Here is a 23,261-nt window from a genome sequence, read left to right as displayed (position 1 = left end):
CGACGGGGAGAACACCAGCCCCAGCCAACGCCGATGCAGTGTTCGCTATTTCAGCCCAGCGCCAGGTCGCTGTCCTCATTGTTCCCCGTGGATGTAGTTCTAAAGTTAGCCGCTTGGGGTGTGGCGGTTAAATTTCTTCCCCAATAGAAGCTCAAAATATGCCGACCAAGTCAGCGACGCTTGCAGAGACAAAGGCATCTCAAGCTGGCAGAAATGCTTCGAGACAAAAAAAGAAAACACCTTTGTCACCCCAGGAAAACAGAACATTTGACGTGCAAAAACGAGCATGTCAGTGGGACATAGAAAAACTTTCCTCAAGTTTATGCCAAAAAAAAAGAGAACACACACAATGCAAGAGATTCCCCTTCCCAGGTGTACGCCGAGCGGTCGAAGCGGCGTCCGGGGCCGAGGCTGGCGGCCCTGCCGTCTGCCTCTGCGGAGCAGCTCTTCTTCCTCGCCTTCGCCACGGTGAGACAAATTCTTTCCGGCCCCACGCGCGCAACTTAACTCCGGATTGCGGATCGCGACGCAGGGCCAGTGTTCGGGAAACCGCCCCCGGCCGCACCTCCGGTGAGTCCGCCGCCGTCGCAGCAGTGCCCGAAACGCGTCGCCGACCGGATCGTTTAGCGTCCCGTCCCGCCCACGCGTCCGAGGAAGCGACCCACCGCCGTTGCCGCCGCGACATTGCCAAAATTGCGACGGGCGACGGTGTGACCCGGTGTCCCAGGCGGAAACTGAGGATCCACTTTTCCGGGTGGGGTAAAAGCTCCGGTCGGAAACGTGCCCCAGGCACCACGTTGCGAAGCAGAGCGCGTCGCGGAGCGGAGTCTGACGCAGTCTCGGGACGCAGGGTCAACCTGGTGCTGGAGTCGTGCGGCGCCTTCGGCCGGTCCTTCGGGTGCCCCGTGGTGCGGCGCCCCTGTGGCCGGGAGGAGCTCAGTCGAGGATGACGATGGGGTCGGCCATGGCCGCGGCCGGGTGGCGGGCGCGGCACGGACGCCGGGCCCAGCGGCGCAGCTCGGGGGTGCTCAGCTGTCGCCGCAGGCGCCTGCAAACGGAGTCGTCTCTCGTCGGTCTCGGTCGCGCGAACTGCGCCCTTCGGCTTAATAAATGCGGCGAGAATGCTCTCAAATCTATCCTGGGATGGAAGGAACCCTTGTTACGACTACCGTGCAGTCCACTTATAAAGACGATGACAAAATTAAAAAATTCAATCGTTATAAAACCATTACCGTTGTATCTGCACTGGTACGGTGGCAATTGGGATAGGTGTACCGAACACTCCGCGTTTAAGCATAGTTCTGCGTGCCGCCGCTTCGTGGCAAAAGAGTGGCGCTGTATCCAGGATACCGCCGCATTTCTGCTCGAAAAGGCGTAACGTGAAACGTCACAGGGCACGAGAGCGTCTCGTACTCCGCGTGCTCATGCAGGACACGCTTCTACGCTTGGTGCCATTGTAACTCATGCGATGGCGCCAGGCGCAGGGTACCGGTGCCACCAGCGTCATGAACAAGTGGCACGCTATCGATTTGCTGCTTGGCACACCTTCCCTTATAGTCGCCATAGTAGTGGTCTCGAAAAGTGCCCAAAGTAATGCCCCATGTTGCAAGATGAAGCAAGTTAGTCGGCAATGCAACATACTGATCGCATTGTACGATGCGATCAGTATCGTACGCCTCTTCTCTAGCCGGTGCCACTGGCGTCATGAACAAGTGGCACTCTATCGATTTGCTGCTTGGCACACCTTCCCTTATAGTCGCCATAGTAGTGGTCTCGAAAAGTGCCCGAAGTAATGCCCTATGTTGCAAGATGAAGCAAGTTAGTCGGCAATGCAACATACTGATCGCATCGTACGATGCGATCAGTATCGTACGCCCCTCTTCAATGCCAAAGGCCCTGAGGGTACATGTAATAAATAAATAAATAAATAAATACCAGCTTTAAAATAAACATTTTCTTTATATAGTAGTTTATATGAACAAGTGCTTGATAAATTGTGCAACAAAAGCGGGAAATCGTTGCTTCGATTGCGATTCTGACGTGCCACGCATCCGGCTGCTACAAATGTGCCTCCCACAGTCTTATTGCATGTCCGAAACCAACCAGTAACTGGATTGCGAGGAAAACACCTTGAACGTAAATTGGAGACGGACGATCATCGATGATGGCACAGATGACGCTGATGTTCCCTTGGCGGCAGCAACAATTGAGATTGTGGGGCTGCGACGTTGCCACAAGGCGGCACAGGTGGCAGGCGGGAAGAGCTCATAGATATGGACGAGGCTCCAGGCTTCTTTAAACATGGACGCGAACGTTTCGACATGCCTTGTTTCGTCTACAACAACACTGCCGAAACTTACGGTTTCACTGCATGCATTTTGCCGGGAACCATCTTAAAAATATGACAACCGACGCCGACGACGGTGGTATAGGTCGGCTTCAGGCAGCGCACCGCATTAACTCGCGTTCGTCGGTTCTTTTACAGCGATAGTTGTTACGGGCTCTTGCCACCACCGAAAATGACGTCCGTCGTTGATGTTGCCAACGTAGGGCATGCGTCGTCGATGTTGCCAAATCTTCGAAGATCGTCTGCCACCTGCGGGAATCGAAGCTGGGTCCGTGGCGTGCGAAGCGGCGGTGTCATTACCGAACTACGCCACTTCATTAACGAGAATTTTATAATACCCAATAACCATCCGCACATTCTCTAAAAAGAAGAAAAGCCGATAACAAGATGGCGGTGTCAATCCGGAACAGCGGAGAGTGCATGCCGAACGCCGGCCAGCGCGCGCGAAATGGGGTACAGAGTTTTAACGACATCTTCACGTGTGCTTTCCTGTTCTCCGTCGTCTGCTACAGGTCAGATGTCTATTTTGTTCAGAATGCATTTGTTCACTCACCCCACGGTGTGTGGTATGCGACGCCGAGACCCAAGGACCGTCCAGTGACTCGTCGCAACTATCGCCGTGACCGTACTGTGAATTAACGCGACTGCTCAATTTTTAGCGCATTTCGTTTTCTGCGCGATTTTTTAAAATATCTTTTGATCGGTGAGCTTGTGATCGTTGTAGCCGGAAGGCCTACTGTACTCAGTCGCCATGTGCCGTTTATTTTTACGTAGACCCAACGGAAAAACACACGGTTCTCTAGAAACTGATTGTATAGGCGGTGAACCGTTCCATGCGGTATTGTCATAAGTAGATCACACTGCCACTGACGATGCGAGAAGAGCTGGGTGGAGCTGCCCCCAGCACAAGATTTCCACTCCAGACATCATGCGGTGGCAATTACACCGGCACGACGCACGCATCGTGCCGACCTTGGCGGGGAGCCGACCCGACGGTCCTCACCTGGTGGCCTCCGTGGCCAGGAAGAAGAGGTCGTCCGGCGCGTCCACCCACGAGATCATCTGCTTGCGGCCGCCCAGACGCGTGATGGTGGCCACCTGCGCATGCAAGGGACGAACCATGCACGTGGAACGCGTGGCCCCGCTCGAGATTACGTCCCACTCTGGTCCAAAACGGGCAGAGTGTTTTTGGTACGGCACCCCGAGACCCCGGCTTAGTTTTTCGACGCACCTCGCGTCTTCGCAAGAGCCTCCGGAAACGTTTGGCTCAAGCCACGACTCTGTCTACTAGCCTCCTTCTTGAACAGACCCAGCCCCAATGCACACCAAAATCCTTTATTCGCCCCTTTTTTGCTTGCCAATAAACTCGGTGGCGTCACGTCTTGGCTTGCCCTGGCCCACTATACTGCTTCGCATACATTTTCTGCTTTTTTAAGCATTATTCCTCCACCATAAGAATGAATTAGGTCCGACGGTGCTACAAGCAACCATCTCCCAAAAGAGCGTAGATATGATGTCGCAGGTCCTGCGAAACCAGACGGGAAGTGTCCAAGGGCTATTTGCACACTGCAGTCGCCATGTTTCAACTCGTGCGAAAAAGAGTGAACACAAAAAAATGGTAGTAGCCAATTCAGAAACGTGCATTAAATTAAAAGCCGAGACGTTTAAAGACTGAAAACTAAATTGGGATGCCCACCTAAGCCACGCAAGCCTACGGGTGGCATCCGCCAGCAGTCAACACCCCCAGTCGTGCAACTTCTACAAGTTGTAGAAGTTGCGCGACTGAAAAACAAAAAACTTAAAATAGATTTGGTTCTTTTTTTCTTTTTTTTTTTTTATGATTCTTGATTTGCTCGCAAATCAGTTTAGCACACTGACAGACACAGCTGAACCAGTAATACAGGGATGGAACTGGGCAAAGCAACATCGGAGCAATCTTGGGAGCAGGAAAAACTGCAGTTGGGAGCAGGCTGGGAGCAGCAAAAACAAGGTCTTGGAACAAGTTGGGAGCATCATAAGTGTTTTGAGAATGCCAAGATAGAGGCCACATTTGCCCTGGTTTTCAACAGTCAACGAAATGGGGCAAGCAGATAACTTCATCTGAACGGTAGTTTCAATCACCATTTTATTTTAAACATCTTTCAATAAATTACACAAAAATTACACACAATATATAAAGCAAAACTGCCCGACAGTGTGACACGTGATGGAACCGACTTGCAAAGAGGTAAATATAAACAAAGAGGGAGAAATAGCTTTCAGCTCGTGCGTTGCTCTGTCATATGTCTCACTGCTCTCTAGCCTATTTTATGTTCCCAAGTTTTCTGCGCGGGGCCTCAAGGTGGGCAAACGCGGGCTGCAGGCTTGCAATGCACCTTTCCATAAAAGCCTATTAGGGTGCGCTCATTGCTGTTGTGTGTTACATACGCGCAGTTTCTGGCCGGCCGCAATTGCGAGCGAGAGCTGGCTGGTCTGTTTTTACACGTGTGGACCCTGTGCGTGGACTGTGATCTAGGTAAACAGTGGAAGTACAGCCAAGAGGGAGGAGGTAACTTAAATACATTATATGGAGGCGCTGTTTTCTCCACTGTACAAATGAAGCGACTCCAAAACTCCAGAAAAGCACACAACAACGGCAGCTATATACTTCGTTTCAGCCCATGTCCATACGCAGCCGATGCTACGAGCACCAGCATGTGTCCTTGAACAGTGCTCGCAGTGCACGAGCGCACGTTAAGGGCAGGATGCTGAAGGCCAGGAGCTCGCGCTTGTAACATCATCTGCGTGTGGATTTGGACGAAGCAGAGCAACAGCAAACGGGTTCAAAGGGGTCTGGGGCCCTGAACTCGTCAAACACAAAGTTGGGGCCACAGTTGACGCAGTGCACCGATTGGACAGTCACGACGATGACTTTGCGTTTCGTCGCCGACGTCCAATCAGCGCGCTCTGCAAACTTTCAACTCCAGCTTTGGGTCATCCCCAAAGATGAGACTTTTGGTCCGCATTAACAAAACACAACCGCATCGCGCCAAGAAAATTATTTTTTATGTCAGAAAGTTTATGCGGTGACATACCAATCCTACCAAGCCATTGAAAAAATGTTTTCTTTTTAGGGGGAAGGGGGACAGGAAGGCGAGTTATTGCCACCCAGAAGACACGGCGTGACATCATCCTTAGTGGGCCCCCAACCAGTCCCAAGCGGCAAAAGTGCCGAAAGTCCGTCTTGCCGTCGCTGCGTGCTAGCGTCGCAGCAATGGTACCGCCGACGGCGACGCAAGACAGGCATCGCTGTGTGAATCCACTAGTGGCGACGTTTAAAGGGAGCGAGAGGGGGAAGGTGCAAGCCACGTCTTCCAGGTGGCACTGTTTGAGCATACCTCTACGAAAGAGGCAGAGACAGGATAGGGGGAAGGAAGGGTCCACCTTTCGGGGAGGGCCACCGGTGGGACCCACCTTGGGGCGCCCCCCGTTGAGCGGCGGCGGCTGCAGGCGCCGCCTCGGCCCCATGTCCGCCCCGTTGGCCGAGCCCTCGTAGGGCCGCTTGCGCAGCAGGCTAGCCCCCATGCGCTGCATCGGAGGGGGCGGGGCCAGGGGAGGGGGCGGGGCCGGGGCCGACTCCTCCCTCCGGGGCATCGGAGGGAAGGCCTGGCGCACGGGCACCGGGATCTGCTCCCGGGGCGTCGGGTGCAGCCACTCTGGCCGGGGCAGGTTCGGGGTGCCCAGCCGGTGGGACACGTCCACCACGGTGCCACGCTCGCGGGGCCGCCGGGGCGCCGTGGGAGGGGGCGTGCCGTCCGCCGCCAGCTTGCCCTGGCCTGCAACCGTCACCGGTCGCAATCGGAAAATCTGCACTCTATTCGCGACTCCAGCAAAACGGACGCCGCCAAGGGGGAAAACCGGGAACCAGTCGGTCCAGGTCGCTCCGCGCCCCGCCGCGTCTCTGATGGCTTTCGCGGACACGTGCTGTCGGCGCTGGGGCGAGCAATGTAATTTGACGAAGGTCCGAAAATTTCTTAAGTTTGCCTGAGTGTTCATTAGTGTGGTGAAGCCTCAGTAGATTGTTTCTTTCCATGACGTGTTTGAAAGCCCGTTTACTCCATAACACACGGTCGCATGCTTTCAATTTTTTGGATGAGGAGGAATCACGGAAAAACGTTTTGATTTCTCGTCTGTCTCTAATCACATTCAAAGTGACGACTGCTTGGTAACTGATAAGTGGTTTCTTTATAAGAGTGTAGAACAGTGGACTGAGGTCGACAGACGAAGTGTTTCACTGGAGGGAACACCAATGTTGCAGTCAAGTGAATGGGAAAGTTCGACAGCTGCTTTCCTTGAGTTTGGTTGTGCTCGATTAGCTTCAAGTTAATTTGAGCCACTAACGCCGGCCGGTGCATGGCTATTCATCTTCGCGGCTTTTCGCCGAAAAAGACCACATTGAAGGAGTTGGGCTAATTTCGCAATTACTTGATTCAGAAAACCTGCTCGCTGCATATGATTAATGAGGGAAATTATTTGCCTTCAAAAGGTGGGGGACGTGTCTCGCAAAGTTAGAAGCTGTCACGTCATTAGGATCTATCGCGCATCCAATATTTATATTATAAGCCCTGTCGAAGCCAGCAGCAATATACGTCTACATTGCTCAGGTTGACCGGCCACAAAAAATACTCATTTTATCCGTTCAGGATTCGAAGTCAAGTTCAATGCAGAGAGGTCTGAGTGAATCTCCGATGAAGACTCTCCTCAGTTTGTCCGCATTCGTCTCCGTTCTACCCGCTAGAACCATTTGGCTAAGTTTAAGTAGTATCTCTCTGTCTGTCAAATATACTTTTATTCAGCAGTTCACCTAATAGTTAGTCAACTAAGTTCATATTTCAGCCCGAAGAATATACTAATATTGCTTTAGTGGGACCATAGTACGTAATATAATACATAATCCGCATATTCGTCAAAATGACTTCTCGATTGCTACTAAAACCTGAATTGAAATACGAGTATCAGCTGCTTAGTGAAGCGCCAGCGAGTTGACATGCTCCTTGGCTCAAGAAGCGCTTGCTTAATTTGCGTAATTTTCCTGCAGCTTGTGTTCTTGACCGAGCATACGACTGGAGCTGTTTCTTGAAACGCGGACAGGCACAAAAGCTCAATTTCGCAGTCAGATAAGTCGCATGGTCGAGGCATGCGAGTTAGCTAAAAATTACTCTCGGTGGGGCAATTTTGTAGCCCTCGCCGCTTTCCTTAGATGATCAAAACTAATTAGAGTCTATTACCGTTTCTTCGGAGCCCATAGTTTCGGTTTTGATCGAAGTCTCCGAAACGAAAGTTTGACATGAAAAGAACAAAAAACACCGACAAAACAAAACTATGCTCGGCAAGTTTATGCGCACCGGCTACACTTAACTGTCTCAGTTCAAATACCCATAAAATTGGGCATTCAACAAAAGAAAATTTGTTAAATTGAATGCGCCACCCATTCAGGCGGCCCGGCCGAGCCGACGCGACCTGGACTCAGCCACCCTGTTTGTTTGGTGGTGGCGCCCCCTATAGGTCGCTGGAGTCGCGAATAACAAAGGCTCCCATTATACACAAATATTCCTTTCTCTGAGGTTATCCGATCATCCAAATTCCCATTAGGGCTGCCCGAAAGTAAGTTCTTGCACGGTCCGTCCAAAGAACTACAGTGTCTGGAACGCCTCCCCGACCAGTGTTGCTACGGTCGGTGACGGGCTAAGAATTTGGTGTGCGCCACCCTCCACCTAGAACTTTCTGCCACTGGCAACACTTCGTGCTGGAGGCAGAGCTTGCACCGCATTCTTAGCCTCTCACCAACCATAGTGCACTATTTCACCCGTGTGTCGAAAGCAGCTCCAAAATGGCGATTATAACTGATGTCGCAAAAGCCGCAGCGTCGCGTCGTCGGATGTCAAGATCTCGGCAGTTGGCCGTAGAAGTTCCAGAAAAAGGCACGAGCGAACGCAAGCGTCACCGTCGTCGGGGTGTCCCAAGTCCTGGCTGTCAAAGCTTTCCCGAGCTGTTGGGACGTCGGGCGACCCGCCCGACGTCCCAACAGCCCCGTTTACCGCCGCCGCCAAGACGCAGCCGGCATCGGCATGATGCCTCTACTTCGTCACCGGGCGAAGATCGAGGGACCACTTTCTATGATCCGTTTCGTATTTGGCATACAACACCGTCAAAGCTGCGGGCGCGAGCACAGGGTTTCATCTCGCAGATCGTTTGCACGCGTTCTCGGACCCTTAGGGGTCGCTCAAGGCCCTCTTGGGGTCCCCAAGGTCCTCTACCATCAGCCAGCCCAAACAATGCATATTTTTTAAAAAAAGTTATTGATGCCGAGTATTCAACGAAGGTAAATAAACTAAACGGCACGCGCCGGGTGAGTGGGGTTCATTATTCTTTGTTTTGGAGCTTCGAAGGTGGTTTTCAGGCATTTAGTTTTCCTTATTCACCTTTTTGTTGTTGCAATCATCCAATACTGCCCCCTCCCCTGCGACGGATGGGATCCCTCATCACTTCTGCCAATCCATGAGGAGTATCCGAAACTACTGTGGTTGAGAACCACCGCCATAGATGAAGCCACGTGCTTGCTCCAGTGGCTTTGACAGCGTTGTATAGTAACATATGAAATGGAGCACATGGTGCGATAAACAGACCACTCCGGCATGCGTTCATGCGTTCCAAGCACTGTAGTTGAGACCAACACCAACGCAGGCCGAATGGATGGATGGATGCTAACAGCTGTACCCTTCATATCGGGAGGTAGCTTGTGCCACCTAGCCTAGAAACCAAGCTAGGTGGCGCAAGCCAGGCTTGTGCAGGGTTGCCAGATTGTTTCCCGGTTGCCCCCCTAAAGTACTGCCGCGAAGGGAAGGCCACTCACACTCGAGCCGGATGGCGCCCAGGTTGACCGGCAGGAAGGGGTTGCGGGCGGCGTGGCGGGGCCGGAGCGCCTGGGGCCCGCACAGGCGCCGGGCCGCCCTGGTCAGCCGGGTGGTGCAGAGGTAGAAGGCGGCCCGGGTCTTGACCACGGGCCGCGGACTGCCTGCTCGCAGCGCCAGGCCGTGCGCCGTGGCGCAGTGGCGCGCCAGGTGCGCCTTCAGCTTGAACTCCTGCACGGGACAGACGCCCCAAGGCCTTGTTCTACGGGCTTCGACTCCCGAGGGATGTCCGATGCCAAATAAAGAGCACTGCAGGATTATAGGGAAATGGGTGGGGACGAAGAAATGGGGATATGGGGACAAAGGCAATGGGACGGAGGGACCACACGGGGAGAAATGTGAAGTGACAGTGGAGGAGGAAAGGAGAGGGCAACAGAAAAATTGGAAGAAAATATAAAGTAGAGGACCAAATGGGGGGCAATCGAAAAGAATCTAGGGGTAAAAGTTTAAGAATTAAAACTGCAAAGAAATAGGAAAACCCGAGAATTGAAACGGGGCTTTTGCACTGTTTTATTTCCCAAGGAAATAGGAAGAAAAGGGAAAGGCAATAAATTGGGAGCAAAGCAAGGTAGTGGGACCAAATGAAGAGCAAAGCAAAGGATAGAGAAATTTCAGCAAAGGAAATATAAAACAGAGGGTCCAATTAGGAAGCGATGCAGTGATAAGAAGATAGAAAACAAAGCAATAGGGAATTGGCGCAAAAGGAGAGCAAACAAAATTAACAGGATATGAGAAGAAAGGGAAAGCAAATTAAAAATTGGAAGCAGTTCGAGGCAATAGGAAATACGCTGTGGCTAGCGTTACGTTCGGACAAAGCACTGAAACGCGTATACCTAACCCTCCCCCCTGCCCTCCTCTCTCTCTTCCGTGAACCTAGGGAAGGCGGAGATTTGGACGTAACTTAGGTTACGTCGGACGTAACGCTAGACACTTCGTAGGAAATATCCAAAGCAACTGAAAGCAACGACAATATAGGGACAGGAGTGGGCAAAAAACCCTCAAGCGATGCCAATCAAGGGGGACCATGCGGGGAGCAAAGCGGCACCCACCTTCCCACATCCGGTGACTGAGCAGCGGTGAGGCCGGTGGGAAGGCGTGGTGCCAGGGGCCAACCGCTCGGATGAAGTCATCAGGTCCACAGACTCTGCATCCACGCAGAAGACACATTCAGGGCAATGTACCAGAAGACATTTGTGCTGCCCTTAACACAATAAAATCCTCCTACTTCAAAGTGAGGGGGGTCAGACAAAGGTAAGCTGAACTGTGGGTGCTCAGGCATATTTTTCGTTCAAGGTGTACAAATGAGTTATGTCACGTGGCCGGAAAGTGATACCACTTTCTTTACATAAAAAGTGGTGCCGAGAAACAATTTGACGGCTTATGTCCTTGGCGCAATTTTTTTTTCGCTTTACTGAAAATTTAGGAGTTCACTGCAAATGTTTAGCTTATCGTCAACCTAAAATGGTTGACAATACGGGAGTTTTTAAACTGCATAAGCTCAAATCCTTTGCGCATAAAAAGCCCTCCTAGGCAACAATTTCCCAGGCGACACGAAAATGAAATGAAAAGTGCGCAACAAATGAAAATAAGTCCTTACGCAACAAATAAAGTATGATTTGGGTCTATGAATCATAGTGCAATCGTTGAAGTATAGTACTCGTACCACGACTCCCGACAAGAAATGCAGCTCCAACCAAATTTCAAAAGGAAACCGGACCTGTTTGAAACGAGCTCGGTTTCTGATTGAAAATTGGAAGCAGACGTTTTCTTTCGAGATTCGGTTGCAGCTACATTTTTCGGACCAATTTTCACCCAACCAGGCACATTTCTGCTGAACATGTTTACTTTCAACTCCCAACGAGAGTGCCATTGGGTGTCGTCGTGAGATCACTTACGCCAGCCAATGGGAGCAAGGGCTGGCCTAAGTGAGAGAGCCTTGCTCTGCTGGTAACAATATATATTGCTCTCTCGGTTGTAACGCCTCTGCATCTTGCACGTGCATCTCACTTCACCCTTTCACGTCAAAAAACCCCGAGGAAGCATGCACGGGAGGGGGAGGCTAACCGAGGCGTGTCGGGTACTTGAGGCCCCCAAACTTCTTCCAGTAGGTCCAGCAGGACTGGCACAGGCGGCACTGCATGTGGGCGGGTCCCCACGCATACCACTGGGCAGAGTTCATCGCTGAAAGGGTGGAGAGAGCTGCTAAGCACACCTACGTCCACAACTGCCACCTTTCCAGCAGGTCATTCTCAACAATCCGTGCATGCACACTAAGCTGCAGTTTCATTTCTCAGGTTTGATTTGTAACCTCTGCGTACAACCTTTACGAAAGAAAAGAGTAAAGCAGTTTCTGCGGCCTAACAGTCCGTCCGCCTCTTTGTGTTGTCCAAACTCGAGCAAGGTCACAATAAATAGTGGACGCCACGTTGTGTTGTCGCAAAGCAGCCCAGACCTAGCAAGCTGTAGCCCATAGCATACCCAAAAATATTCCAGTACACAGGACTACGAGCATGTATCTTATCATGTGAATTGTACTTTGTCTCGTAAGGAGAGCCAGGTCAAAACATCATGCCCCCTAGCTCGACGCCGACTGGCCGGTTCAGGTTCTAGAAGAGCACCAGCAGATTAAATCCCAGGTTAGCACCAGCATCCCTATTTCAGGAATCACTATGGAGTGTACATTTAAGCCAGTCGCTAAACTAACCGATGAAGAGTGCCCAGAGTGTAGACAACCAATTTAAGAGGAATTGGACTGAGACCACTTGTTTCACGTGCAACACAATTGCCCAGCAATTTGCTACGCATTGTTTTTACTTCGGAAGTCTTTACACATTCCTTCATGTCTGCACTTGCAACGATGACTGCCATTATGATTAGGATGGCCTTCTAGTTGGGACTGCAAAGCTTTGATTTCAATGGTGGTAAAACGTAATCAGTACTTCGTTCAACCTCGCGACGTGCATTACGTTGCGAGGTTGAACGAAGTATTGATTACGCTGGGTTGAAAAATTTGCCATTTGACGTCCACTGCATTATTGGACGTTAATTAAGAGCCAAATTTGTCAAACCAGCGCTCTATGCATAGCTCTACCCAGTCAAAGGTCATGTGATAGGCTATAAGCTCTACGAAATTGTTCCGATGGCTCGAAGCATTTGTTCCGGCACGTCAGAGGACGATGCTGAATGCTTTATAATATCTTAACTTTTCTTCCGTCGGCAAAAAGATTGGAGACGACGTGATAAGTGCAACGGAGGGCACTCACTGTAACAGCTCTCGCAGGGGCGTCCCCCCGCTGCGGCGCTCTCGGGGCCCCCGAGGGCCCCCTTGTTGTTGTAGTTGGGGATGTAGACCTGCTTGAGCTTGCTCTCCGCCTCCACTGCCTTCACACGCTTCTGCTGGACGTAGCGGTCGGTCGTCTTCCACATGTAGTAGTACTCCACTATGTTCTTCAGGCTCTTCCAGGGCAGGAAGTCCTGAGGAGACACGCGGAACACAGTGGCATTAGATGGAAAGCAGGGAGTAAAGACGAAGGCCGGAAGGTTAATGTAATAATCTAGAGGAAGAGGTGCCATGCATCCCAACACTACGATTACTAAAAGTGGGCTTTCTTTCTGTGTTTAAAAAAAAAGAATGGCAGATCAAGCCAAAAACGGGGGGCGGGTCGTCTACCGGAAAAGGGGGGGGGGGGGGGGGGGGGGGGGGGGGGCATTTCTAGGGATATTATAGTAGTTCTTTCCTAGTCTACTTTGCAATAAGACACCGGCATAGCGCATCGCAATAAAAGAAACGAAGAGGGAAAGCTCACCTGTCGGATGTCGGCGAAGTCCTTGCCGTACTTCTCGAGGGCCTCCTCAAAGAGGTTTGCCTCGGAGGCAGACCACTCCTCCATCTCGTCTCGGCACAGGACGGGGCCCCCGGGGGGCACGAGGCTGGCCACGGCCCGGGCCAGGTCGTAGCCCGTGCGGTGCAGCAGCTCCATGGCGTGGAGCAGCGTGACGTCCCGGGAGGCCGCCGCGGCGCTCATGTGCAGGCTGGGCTGCTTCACCGAGCTGGAGCAGTCCAGGGCCCGGGCAAAGGTGCCCACCGACCGGCACACTATCAGGAACTGGTCCAGCTGCCGGTCCCCGAGGCCGTGGTCCGGGCTGTACACCAGGGTCTCCAGGGGCTCCGGAGGGTCCCGGCGCTCCGACGGGGGCAGCCAGGGCTGGATCTGCGGCGAGGGAGGAAAAGTTCTGAGACCGGCACTTGAGCTTCGCGCTCCGGTCTTGGTCTGCACCAGTGTTGGCGGTAACGCGTTACAAGTAACGGCATTACTGGTAACGTGCTACTTTTTTTTGATAAATTCTGCTGGAGGCTCTTTTTTTCAAGACTTTTATGTGGTTTTCTACGGGCATCATGCGTTTCCGTGTCGGTTACAGTCCGACGTTACCACCGATTTCTATGACTATTTGCTCAATCGTGCAACCCCACTTCGAGATCCATTGTGCAACTGCGACCACCCGTCAGCCATCTTACGACATCTGCCGAAGCACTGTCAATGCTGTGGTCACGTGCGTGATATTATAATCTGCTGTCACGTGACCTACAGATGGTAACAATGGTAACTGTCTAGGCTTGACAGCACAAGAGCGAGTGTGGTAAGATGGCCGACGGCCACATTTGCAGAGGGGTGGTCAGCAATCCAGCAAATGGCCATAGAGGTCAGTGGACGTAGTCAAACGTTACGGTAAAACGCGCCGCGCTCACCTCGGCCTGGTAGCGGGAGCCCACGCGGATCTCGCCCCGGTCCGCGAGCAGGCTCTTCTGTGTCGGGTCGTAGACGAGGGAGTAGAAGAAGGAGTCCTCCTTGTTGAGGTAGGACAGCAGGGCTTCCGTCTCGTTGAGCAGCGTCACCGAGCACTTGCCACGGATGTGGGTGGCAGGCAGCGTCTCCACCTGGCGCGACAGGAACAGCTCGCGGTGCTTCAGCTGGTGGCGCTCCTTCTCCGTGAGCTGCTCCGCCTCGCGCTCCTGCTCTTCCTCCAGGACCCCGACGAAGGCGCTCTGCTGTTTGTCCGTCACCAGGGATCCAGAGATGTCCCGGCGCCGGTAGTAGCACATCACCTTCGCCTCCACATTCCCGTTGGGTGTCTGCAACCGACGTGACACCGTTTTTGATGGGCAAGTCGCCCACAGCGCACCCCTTCGTGCATGGTAGGATGGGTACGAAAACGTGAGGAATCTCCTTGCGCACAACGGAGGAGATGCAAAAGGATGAGGGGAAGCCATCACATGTGCGACAAAGGTCGCCCCAGCAGATGTTACACGTGACTTGCAAATGACCTCGTTGCGCCTAGAGTCACTGTATGTTGCTAGAGTATCGTATTCGATAGCGTCCGCTGTTAGTGGAAGAGGGGGACATTCAGTCTCTAGTCGCGCCATACCAACGGTCTTTCCCACTTCTCCCTGCCGAGAAAATCAAACTCAGCGGTGTGATGTACATGCTGCAGAAGGAATAAATGCAGCAAGGTACTTCGCAATGGCCACCAATGTATTCACTTCGGTGGGTGCGAAATAACATCTTGGCCACAAGTTCTTAGTTCGTTGTAGCGCATCTTACATTTGCTTTTCAACAGAAACAATGTACATACCTTTCGAACCATTTCATCTGTCTTTTCTCAAAAATTATGTTCTCGTTCGTACAGAAAGAACGAATTACCGAAAGCCTAGAAAAAGCAAGGCAACCATTGCTCCAACTAGCAAACGATGCCGGAGTATGGTACTAGCACTGCACCCTCTGCGTAAGGAACAGACGAAAACGCTCGCTGCGATGGAGGGCACAGGATAGACACAAAGGTAGAAATCTTTGTGCCCACCCTCTATGTCCTCCATGGCGGTAGGAAGCTTCTGGAGGCGACATGACACCGCCAAAGGTGAAGCCAGAGGAGACCTCCGGTTTGGAGGGACATGCCCCCAATGATGACCAAAGACGGACAAAACCAAAAGGCAATATTGGAAAAAAAAAGACACCGTTGGGGGCGTTTCCCCCAACCGCGACCTCTACTTCAGACTTCACTAGTTTTCTCGCTTGGCTGGCTTGAGACTGTATGTCGCCTCCTCCATGATGTCCACCAATCAGAGCTTGGCGCCGAAGGAGCAGACGAACTTGCTCACTAGACAGGCGACTCTACACCAGTGGCTTCACCAACGACGACTTTCTTGCCGACTCCTGAAAGCTACAAGCTTGGTGATACAGTAATTTGGCTAGGCTAACGATAATCTTGTCAGGAGCAAAATAGGAAAGATCTTCAGTACAATTGATAACCGTACCAAGGCTTTAGTCACCATCGATATCATTATTAAAACTGGTGGGCAGGCCAGCGACATCAATACCGAAAGCATGACTCCCCACTGTTCGAATTCGATAAGCAAAATATATTCACCGCCGCCACAGACAGACTACGTCACGTGCGAGCCATGCAGGTAAACAAAACTGACCTTGACCAGTTCCTCGATCCTCCGGATCTGGTACGGTGCAGTGGACGACGTCTCGAAGAACACGTAATCTGTGAAAAAATAGACGACCCAACCCGCGGCTTGAATCTTCCCCCGCCACGTCCGGGGACTGGTTTTCGGCGCTCGGGCATCATCATCACTCGTCGATAGGCACGGCGCTCAAAGGCCGCCAGGAACAGGCTACGGGACGATGCGCGGTCCCATGCCTCCTCCTGGCGTTGCAATCGAGATCGGATCCGAGCACGGCGAGAAACTGGACGGGAGCTAGGCCTAAGACTGAAGGAGTACGTACCGCCGACCCGGTACATGTTAGCAGCCATGCCGCCGCCGGTCCAGCGGAGCCCCTGGGTCGACAGCGGAGGCCTTCGGCCGAGGCAGCAGCGGGAGCGAGGCCCGACCCCTGACCCGCGCGTCGCGCGTCCCCTTCAAAGCTCGCCCAGTGGTGCCGGCTCGCTGTGTCGCTGTCGCAACCGACGCCGCTGCCGCTAACCAACGCTAACAATCCGCCATTTTGAACAATAGCCTCCTCTCCCTCATTTAATTTGTTCTCTTTCCCTTCCCTTCTCTTTTATTTTTCTATTTTTTTAGGAGTAGTTGAGTAGTTGGCTTGAGAGCCGGCTAGCTTAAGCAGAGGCTCAAGCCTACTCAAGCTGGCTCCTCATTTCTCGATCTTCTTCCTTTTCCACTGTCACGGCTACAGCCAACTACAGCCCCTACAGGCACTGTAGTTACATGCTATTATAACGACTCGGGCGTTTTATAATACACATGTGATGATGCCATGATTTAATAATGGCCTCGTCACATCCAGGGCATACATGCAGCCGATGTGGTAGGTGCTGTCACCTTACGTGGATTCGTGTCTTGCTTTTAACAGCGGTCTATTACGTGCATAAAGTCACGAGTCATCACGTTCAGCCAGCTGACTGAGATTGAGGTCCCTACCTATGGTCCCTGCGTTCGGGATCATAAGGCCCTGGATCTAGAGACCCGAAATTAGAGTTTTGAGTGTCGGCAGTCAGCTCGGACAACCCTCCGTATTGCTCCGAACCAAGAGCCATCCCGGTGCCCCGTTTAGACGGACCACGAGAACTTCCGCAGAGGTCATGGTACCCCACGTCCCCGAAGGCTGCAGCGTCCAGCAGCAACTCGTATGTTCGGTGATCCCGCCTCTCAACTCTGAGCGCCGCAAGGGCCAAGCCGGCCGCGTCGGCATCGTCGGAGGTTCCGCCGAATACACCGGGGCACCGTACTTCGCGGCCATGGCCGCGCTACGCACCGGCGCCGACTTGGTACACGTCTTCTGCCATCCCAGTGCGGCCACGGCCATCAAAGCTTACAGTCCCGAGTTGATTGTGCACCCGACGCTAGACGCCGCAGTGACGTGCCTCCCGCGTCTCCACGCGGTCGTCGTGGGGCCCGGTTTGGGCCGCGACGTGGAGGCAAGCTGGATGCCGACTCTCTTCAACCGAATCCGGGAGCAAGGCCTTCCCGTGGTCGTGGACGCGGACGGCCTGCTCTACGTCACCCAAAACCCAGATTTAATACGCGGTTACTCCAGAGCGATCCTAACTCCGAACGCGGTAGAGTTGGACCGTCTCTATCGGGCAGTCTTGGGCAGCCCGCCACGCGAGAACGCCGTGCCCGAGCTCGCGCGTGCCTTGGGGCACGTCACTGTCTTGGCTAAGGGTTCGGAGGACATTATCTCGGACGGACATCGCTTGCTCCGTTGCACAGAGCAAGGCAGCCCGCGTCGGTGCGGAGGACAAGGGGATCTCGTGAGCGGTTCACTGGCTCTGTTCGCCTTCTGGAGCCACTCTGCGCACGATACTCCTGGAGAGGCGAGCAAGCGGGAGAACTCCGAGTACGGGCCGGCTATGATTGCTGCGCTGGGAGCGGCCATGTTGGTGCGTCGGTGTGGCCGGCTGGCCTTCCAGAAGATGGCCAGGAGCACATTAAGTTCAGATATGTTGGCCGAGGTGCGGACCGCATTTAGCATGCTGTTTCCCGTCGATTGATGGAAGGCACCGCATCTTGTTCAACTTTTACGAGATTGGACTGTTGAGTGCCGGTAATTCTAGTCTTGCAGGTTTCTGTGGTTTAGGAACTGCTACAGACAGACCTCATCAATGACTAGATATATGCAAGAGCCAGGCACGCAACAAATGGATGCCTTCTTCATTTCTTTCCCCATCTATTTCCACTTGCGTGTTGAGGTGAAAAATAAAAGCATTTCTATTGCATTATTGTTGTAGGTTATCGTAGTTTTCTTTAGCAGAACTACATAGGGCACGATCACGGCACAGATACTTTATGCAGTAGCGAAGCTTATATCTTTACAAAGTTGTCTGGTAGTACTAGATGAACCTAATGGTCTGATAAACTTCCTGGGTTTGAGAGTGGCAGGTAAATAATATCATTCGCTGCTATGAACATTCAAACTTGATGCACGAAGACATCTAAAAGCTGCTACTTACCAAGTCGAAATGGACACACCTACAGACAATGTTCCACACCATCGAAGCCCGTGGACTAAAAAAAGACGCATGCCACTCGCATATGACCATTGCCCTTTTATTTTGCTCACAATCGGACGGCCCATAAACTGCCACCAAGCAGGCAGGTGGCTTCGTTATTCGTTGATACAGAGTCCATCCCTTACTAAAGAGCCCACACTCCGCTTCAGAACACGCCGTTGTGGGAAAACACGAGTGCATAATTTTTGACCGTGCTTCAACTTTGCGAAGGTTCCAGCATTTTTTGCACCTCTTTCATCCTCAAGTTGGTAGTGCAGCAGTGGCCATGGTGACGTGCCTCCAGCCTTGAAGTATACCTTAAATTAATTGCTCAAGATTGACACAGTGGACTTGCAAAAGTGAGTGCGGGGACTGGTACTATAGACGAAGACAAACGTCAAAAAGACAGCATCTTCGAATTCATTATTCGTTGGGAATGCGTCTCTAATGTTTGTCTCCATCTCTGCAACAGTCTGCAGCATTTAACCGGAGTATTTATCTATCCTTCTTGCACCCCTCTTCTAAGTGTAGGAAGATACCGGCTTCCAGTCGTCATGACCCTCGTTGCACCGCCCGTTTTCGAACTAAAGAGAAACCTCAAACTCCTGCACTTGTATTCGTACCTCCCACAAACAATGCCCACAATTTGCTGCTCTACTCAATTTCACCTTAAAATGGACCACAGGGGACACTACGAGCCAATGAAGCCGATCCATCGCCCCGTGAACGTGACGTGACCCTTGGCAGCTGTGCAGCAATGCGCGAGGTGCACGTTTGTAGCGCTGGATTGCCTGGGACGGCTCGTAGCATTTGTCGCGGTCCATGATAAGGTGAAACAAAGTGCAGATGAGGTGCAGACGTTCCGACGACCACTGTCTCGTTCCGAGCAGCGGACAAAGGAGGTGGCCGTCGGCGGTGCTCGTCTAGGAGCCCGGTTCGGGCCTGCCCCGAAGCTGCAGTCGGTCGTAGAGGCACTGCTTCCACTCCTCTTCGGGAACGTCCTGGGCCCAGGCCGGACGCTGGGAGGCCGGGAGTTCGAAGCCTGCCATGGCCGCCTTCACTGCCTCCACCTGGGCTGCGAGGGGGACGAGCCAGGGGGGGAAAGGTAGGTCAGGAGGAGTGGCAAATCCTGTGCGCCGACATTCGGAGTCCCGAGTGAAAGATTACAAAAAAGTGCGACAGAACACGAGAGAAAGAAACAAATGTTGCCAGCTGAAGGACGACAGTTGCAACGGCAATCGCGAAGACTGAAAACTTTTAGCAAAAGAAACAGTGATAATTTAACGTTGTAAACTAAATTCTGAGCTATTTTAACGCTTAAAAAAAGCAATATACTCATTACGCTGCATTAACTTCCCTTCTGTTCAAATCTCGGAAATCTGGTGGTTACGCGGTTTCATGTTCTCAGGGCGCACCTATCAAAACCACGGCACGAAGCCACTTATCTGGTTTAGTTTTGCATTGACGCGATGCCATACACCTGTGCGCTATGCAAAAACAAAGCTTCGAGAGGAACGCGAATGTCTTTCTACCGTTAAGTATGTGGATTGGTCCTTAGGAAAACCGTGAAATCTAACAAATAAGATGTAAATCTAGTTGGTAACCATGTGCGGGACTCTTAAGGTCTGCCTCCATGCTCCGCCGCTTGTGGCAGTCAGAATGCACGGGAAAACGGCAGACCTTTTCCTCTAGAGTTAGTATATATGAACTTTATGGGACAAGCGTAGTGGCCTCGTTGTCGACGCCCTTCAGAAAGGAGCAGTGGTACCGCACCAAACACTTGCACCACCTAAGCGAGATGGTGCAAGCTACCATCTTCTACAAAGGGCATGCCCATTATCCGTCCACCCGACTTCTGCAAGTCGAATGGGCATTTCGATTTGAGATGTTTTACTCCGGACATTGTTATAGATTCATGGTTTTTGCTATTTTTCTCACATTGCTACGGTTAAATATTTCTAAGGGGACACTGACGGAGAATTTATACTTGCCAAGAGTTATACTAAAACTCAACCTATGGAGTCGCACCTACCCAGTAAAAAATAGTCGTCGCTTAAAATCCCTAATTTCTTTGTGAAAGCGGTCGTTCGAGAATCGGACGTTCTTGTCCGTTCTCGCTCTTTATGCCCAACAACGTCACCGTGCTCAAAATACCTTTTAAATTGGAGGCTACATCGGAGACATATCCATTACTAAAAGTATAACAATCCATGAAACGTGACCACTAAAACCCACATTGATTAAAGAGACGTTGAGCGTGCTGATGCGGGGATCGTGCACTACGACGTGCTAGTTCTCTAAATTAGTTTTGGCTTTTCTGTTGCTGTTCTCTCTAAAACATACCTTACCTCAGAAGAAAAAAAAAAAAAAAAAAAGCAATCCTAGGTTGTTTTTTATAGTTTAATGTTTTGCACAAAAATTTTTTTACTTCTGCGAGGTGTCAGTTCCGAGTTTAATGTTTTGCATAAAAAAATTGTTTACTTGTGCAAGGTGCCAGTGCCGTTTTAAAAACCGAGACGGGCGAATGTGGCAGACACATCAAGAGGACACCGTTCAATCTGGTTACTCCACAGTTACAACAGGAACCTTGGGAGCGAAAGGGCAGTCAGCTATGCACAAAACACAATAGGGCTGTTCCGCAAAACACTTTTTTCCTGCACGTAAGCCGTGTTCTGCCATGTTGATGAACAGCGTCCATCACTCTCGCCACTTGTATACACACAGACGTTGAGTCATCGGCGTTGTTTTTGGCGTCGGTGAAACGCCGAAGCACGGCGAGTGATTTCATCGATGACTGAACTTGGTGAGTACAATTGGGGATGCATTTGGGCCGCATAAACCGAAGTTCATTCCAATTTGTTTCCTTTCGGAGTTGCCGGGGCGGCATCTATGGGGGCCTTTACGGCAGCCGACGGGTCGGCTTCTCGATCGCCCGCTCGTCTTAAGTCCTAATAAAGACCGGTACATATAAAAACTGAGTACCAGACGATGCTCCTTTGTGTCGATAACTACTCCAGCAGACGCAGTCAATCACGACGCAAGAAAACTCGACCAAGCTAGAAAACACGGCCTCCATCCATAGAAAGGCACGCGGTGAAAGTTTATCAATATGGCACCCGTCGAGATTTTGAGCCGGAAATGCGTCGTGTGAAACTGCCCAGGCACTCTTGCCACAGGAATTCTCAAAATTTCTGGAGTGGTACATTCCATTCGGTAACCCGAGGCTAATAAAATGTTCAGAGAAGGGGGTGGGGGGCGAGACCTACCCTGCGCCATGGGTTCCGCCAACGGCCGAGGCTCAACGGGACGCAGCATGTCTTCTGTGGGCCTCCACTCGTTGGGAGCCTGGGAGAAGGCCTGAAGGAGCGACAGAGAAGGACATTGGTTCGCTCGTTCCCTGTCGCACAAAAGGGCTGTCCAAACAGGAGATGTTTTTTGCAGTCGCAGCATTTGATTTAGTGGAAGTGGAGGTACGTTGTCTTTTTTTGTAAAGCTAGTTTTTGTTTTTGTTCTTGGGCAGAGGCTTGGAGCATGCTCATCAGGTGGGCCCGAACAGCCACTTACACACTTTGCTGGCTGTCGTCAAGACATCCACTGTTGTCAGCCCCCAATTTCCCGAAAACATAAAAGGGAAGGAGACGACAGCGAGAAGACAAGGAGAGAAGTTGTGCTGTTTGCATGGTTCATGTCCTCACCTAGAACGTATGCGCGCGCCAAAACATTGACATTTCCTAAAAGGCGTGCAAGTTGCGTGTATGCACGGCACAAGCTGTGTTTTGTGCGGGCGGCCCTTTAGAGAATGGGGACGTTCTTCAAATCTGAACAGGGAGCACTTAGAAGACGAGTCAAGCCTCACCTCGGCGAACACGGAGGGCAGAGCGGGGTTCCCCACGGCATCGGGCGCGTCTTCGTCAGAATCCAACTGCTAAGAGGCGCAGGGGACGACGATTAGGCACGCACGCGTTCGTCTAAGACGAACGGTTACCTGTGGCAGGAGCTGGTAGCCCGCGTGTTCTTCGTCCCCGGAGCCCAAATCAACGTCTTCGTCGTCCGACGAGTCGTCGGCGTGGTAAGCCGCCGGCACCGGGGCGTTCGCCGTTTCGTCCTCGGAGCCTTCGGGCTCGGGGACATCCGTGGGTAGGATGGGCGGCATCTTCGACCCTGCACACGAGCAATGTACGGAGTGTTTGAGAAAAAAGAGAACCGCGTTTTTCGCGCGGCAAAACTAAGATACGTATCTCCGAACGATCACTCTCCACCTCAAAAGTAGCGCAATCGGTTGGAACCTCATGGCAAAGTTTCAGAATTTAAAGTTTTCTGATTCAAAAGTCATAAGCGATTTTCGGAGAGGTCCAGAGACTGTTGAAGTGTCATGTGCTACTTACCGGCTGCGGCGGTCGGCTGGGATTCGGCCGTTCTCGTTCGTTGATTGCCGAAAGACACTTACACGACCTGCAGCATTTTGTGAGCTGTAATCGGCCCTTCTTTACGCTGGCCAAAAACGCTCGAGCGGTGTGGAAACAGTGCAAAGATCGAACGAAAACCACTGGGGGATGATTGGAACACCCCACGGACGCGATAAACAAATGTTGGATAGGATTGGATTATAGTGGCTCGTCAGCTGGAGTCAAACCCGAGTTGTTTCGGCCTCAACGCTCAATGCGCTCGATTCAATTTGTTAGAACAAAGTTTTTAACGGTATTCGCGTTTAATTGATGTCTAAGAACTCGCTATTAATAAAATTTGAGCAGTGAGCATAACCATCCCTCACAAGACAGACGGGTTTAAACGGTGGGCATTACTTGCTCACCTTGTTTACAACGCTTATTATCTTTGCTCGCTAATCGCCACAAGTTTTGGGCGTTTCTATCGCGAGCAATTATTTTTAAATGCTCTTCCTCGTCGTTTGCGTTACAACCTGATGCTCGTACCACTACAACGTAAAAAAAAAA

The 23,261-nt window shown here is 51.8% G+C and overlaps 4 protein-coding genes across 5 annotated transcripts in view; 2 read left to right on the top strand and 2 right to left on the bottom strand.

The window, feature by feature from the left end:
• LOC121047597 overlaps window positions 1-574 on the top strand; it is a 37,560-nt gene extending 36,986 nt beyond the window's left edge. The window contains exons 7-8 of the mRNA XM_042293487.1: window positions 373-468; window positions 533-574. Coding sequence (XP_042149421.1) covers window positions 373-468; window positions 533-574 — 138 coding nt within the window. The remainder of the gene's footprint in view (window positions 1-372; window positions 469-532) is intronic.
• Window positions 290-16,349, bottom strand: LOC8027422 (metastasis-associated protein MTA3). Its single transcript, XM_029978360.4, has 11 exons — window positions 16,086-16,349; window positions 15,776-15,843; window positions 14,045-14,428; window positions 13,104-13,508; window positions 12,561-12,771; window positions 11,362-11,478; window positions 10,347-10,441; window positions 9,240-9,468; window positions 5,801-6,162; window positions 3,351-3,445; window positions 290-1,048 (listed from the first exon to the last, which is right to left on the bottom strand). Exons 1-11 carry the CDS (start codon window positions 16,111-16,113, stop codon window positions 937-939), a joined length of 2,106 nt encoding a protein of 701 aa, XP_029834220.1. The 5' UTR covers window positions 16,114-16,349; the 3' UTR covers window positions 290-936.
• Window positions 16,350-16,456: 107 nt separating this feature from the next.
• Window positions 16,457-18,039, top strand: LOC8027421 (ATP-dependent (S)-NAD(P)H-hydrate dehydratase). The gene has a single exon (XM_002408135.4). The coding sequence runs from the start codon at window positions 16,900-16,902 to the stop codon at window positions 17,809-17,811; it is 912 nt and encodes a 303-aa protein (XP_002408179.3). The 5' UTR covers window positions 16,457-16,899; the 3' UTR covers window positions 17,812-18,039.
• Window positions 18,040-18,353: 314 nt separating this feature from the next.
• On the bottom strand, window positions 18,354-23,121 carry LOC8027420 (male-enhanced antigen 1). 2 transcript variants are annotated; one of them, XM_029994332.4, is made up of 5 exons: window positions 22,695-23,121; window positions 22,295-22,470; window positions 22,166-22,234; window positions 21,576-21,666; window positions 18,354-19,384 (listed from the first exon to the last, which is right to left on the bottom strand). In XM_029994332.4, exons 2-5 carry the CDS (start codon window positions 22,460-22,462, stop codon window positions 19,233-19,235), a joined length of 480 nt encoding a protein of 159 aa, XP_029850192.1. In that variant the 5' UTR covers window positions 22,463-22,470; window positions 22,695-23,121; the 3' UTR covers window positions 18,354-19,232. The 2 variants fall into 2 exon arrangements, with proteins under 2 accessions (XP_029850192.1, XP_029850193.1); XM_029994333.3 differs by having other exon boundaries at window positions 22,166-22,231; window positions 22,695-22,912.
• Between the last annotated feature and the right edge of the window lie 140 nt (window positions 23,122-23,261).

This window comes from Ixodes scapularis, unplaced genomic scaffold (genome assembly GCF_016920785.2).
Source record: "Ixodes scapularis isolate PalLabHiFi unplaced genomic scaffold, ASM1692078v2 PGA_scaffold4__175_contigs__length_147842914, whole genome shotgun sequence".
NCBI classification, from domain to species: domain Eukaryota; kingdom Metazoa; phylum Arthropoda; class Arachnida; order Ixodida; family Ixodidae; genus Ixodes; species Ixodes scapularis.
The sequence above is the reverse complement of the archived record's forward strand: the minus strand, read 5'-3'. Positions and strand labels throughout refer to the sequence as shown.

Coding starts and splice junctions, on each gene's coding strand:
- LOC8027422 (XM_029978360.4), bottom strand. CDS start 16,113: ATGGCTGCTAACATGTACCGGGTCGGCG. Junction 14,429..15,775: donor GGATCGAGGAACTGGTCAAG/GTCAGTTTTGTT, acceptor CGTCGGTTGCAG/ACACCCAACGGGAATGTGGA. Junction 9,469..10,346: donor CAGTCACCGGATGTGGGAAG/GTGGGTGCCGCT, acceptor TGTCCCGTGCAG/GAGTTCAAGCTGAAGGCGCA.
- LOC8027421 (XM_002408135.4), top strand. CDS start 16,900: ATGGTACCCCACGTCCCCGAAGGCTGCAGCGTCCAGCAGCAACTCGTA.
- LOC8027420 (XM_029994332.4), bottom strand. CDS start 22,462: ATGCCGCCCATCCTACCCACGGATGTCCCCGAGCCCGAAGGCTCCGAG. Junction 22,235..22,294: donor GCTACCAGCTCCTGCCACAG/GTAACCGTTCGT, acceptor TGCGCCTCTTAG/CAGTTGGATTCTGACGAAGA. Junction 19,385..21,575: donor GGCGGAACCCATGGCGCAGG/GTAGGTCTCGCC, acceptor TCCCCCTCGCAG/CCCAGGTGGAGGCAGTGAAG.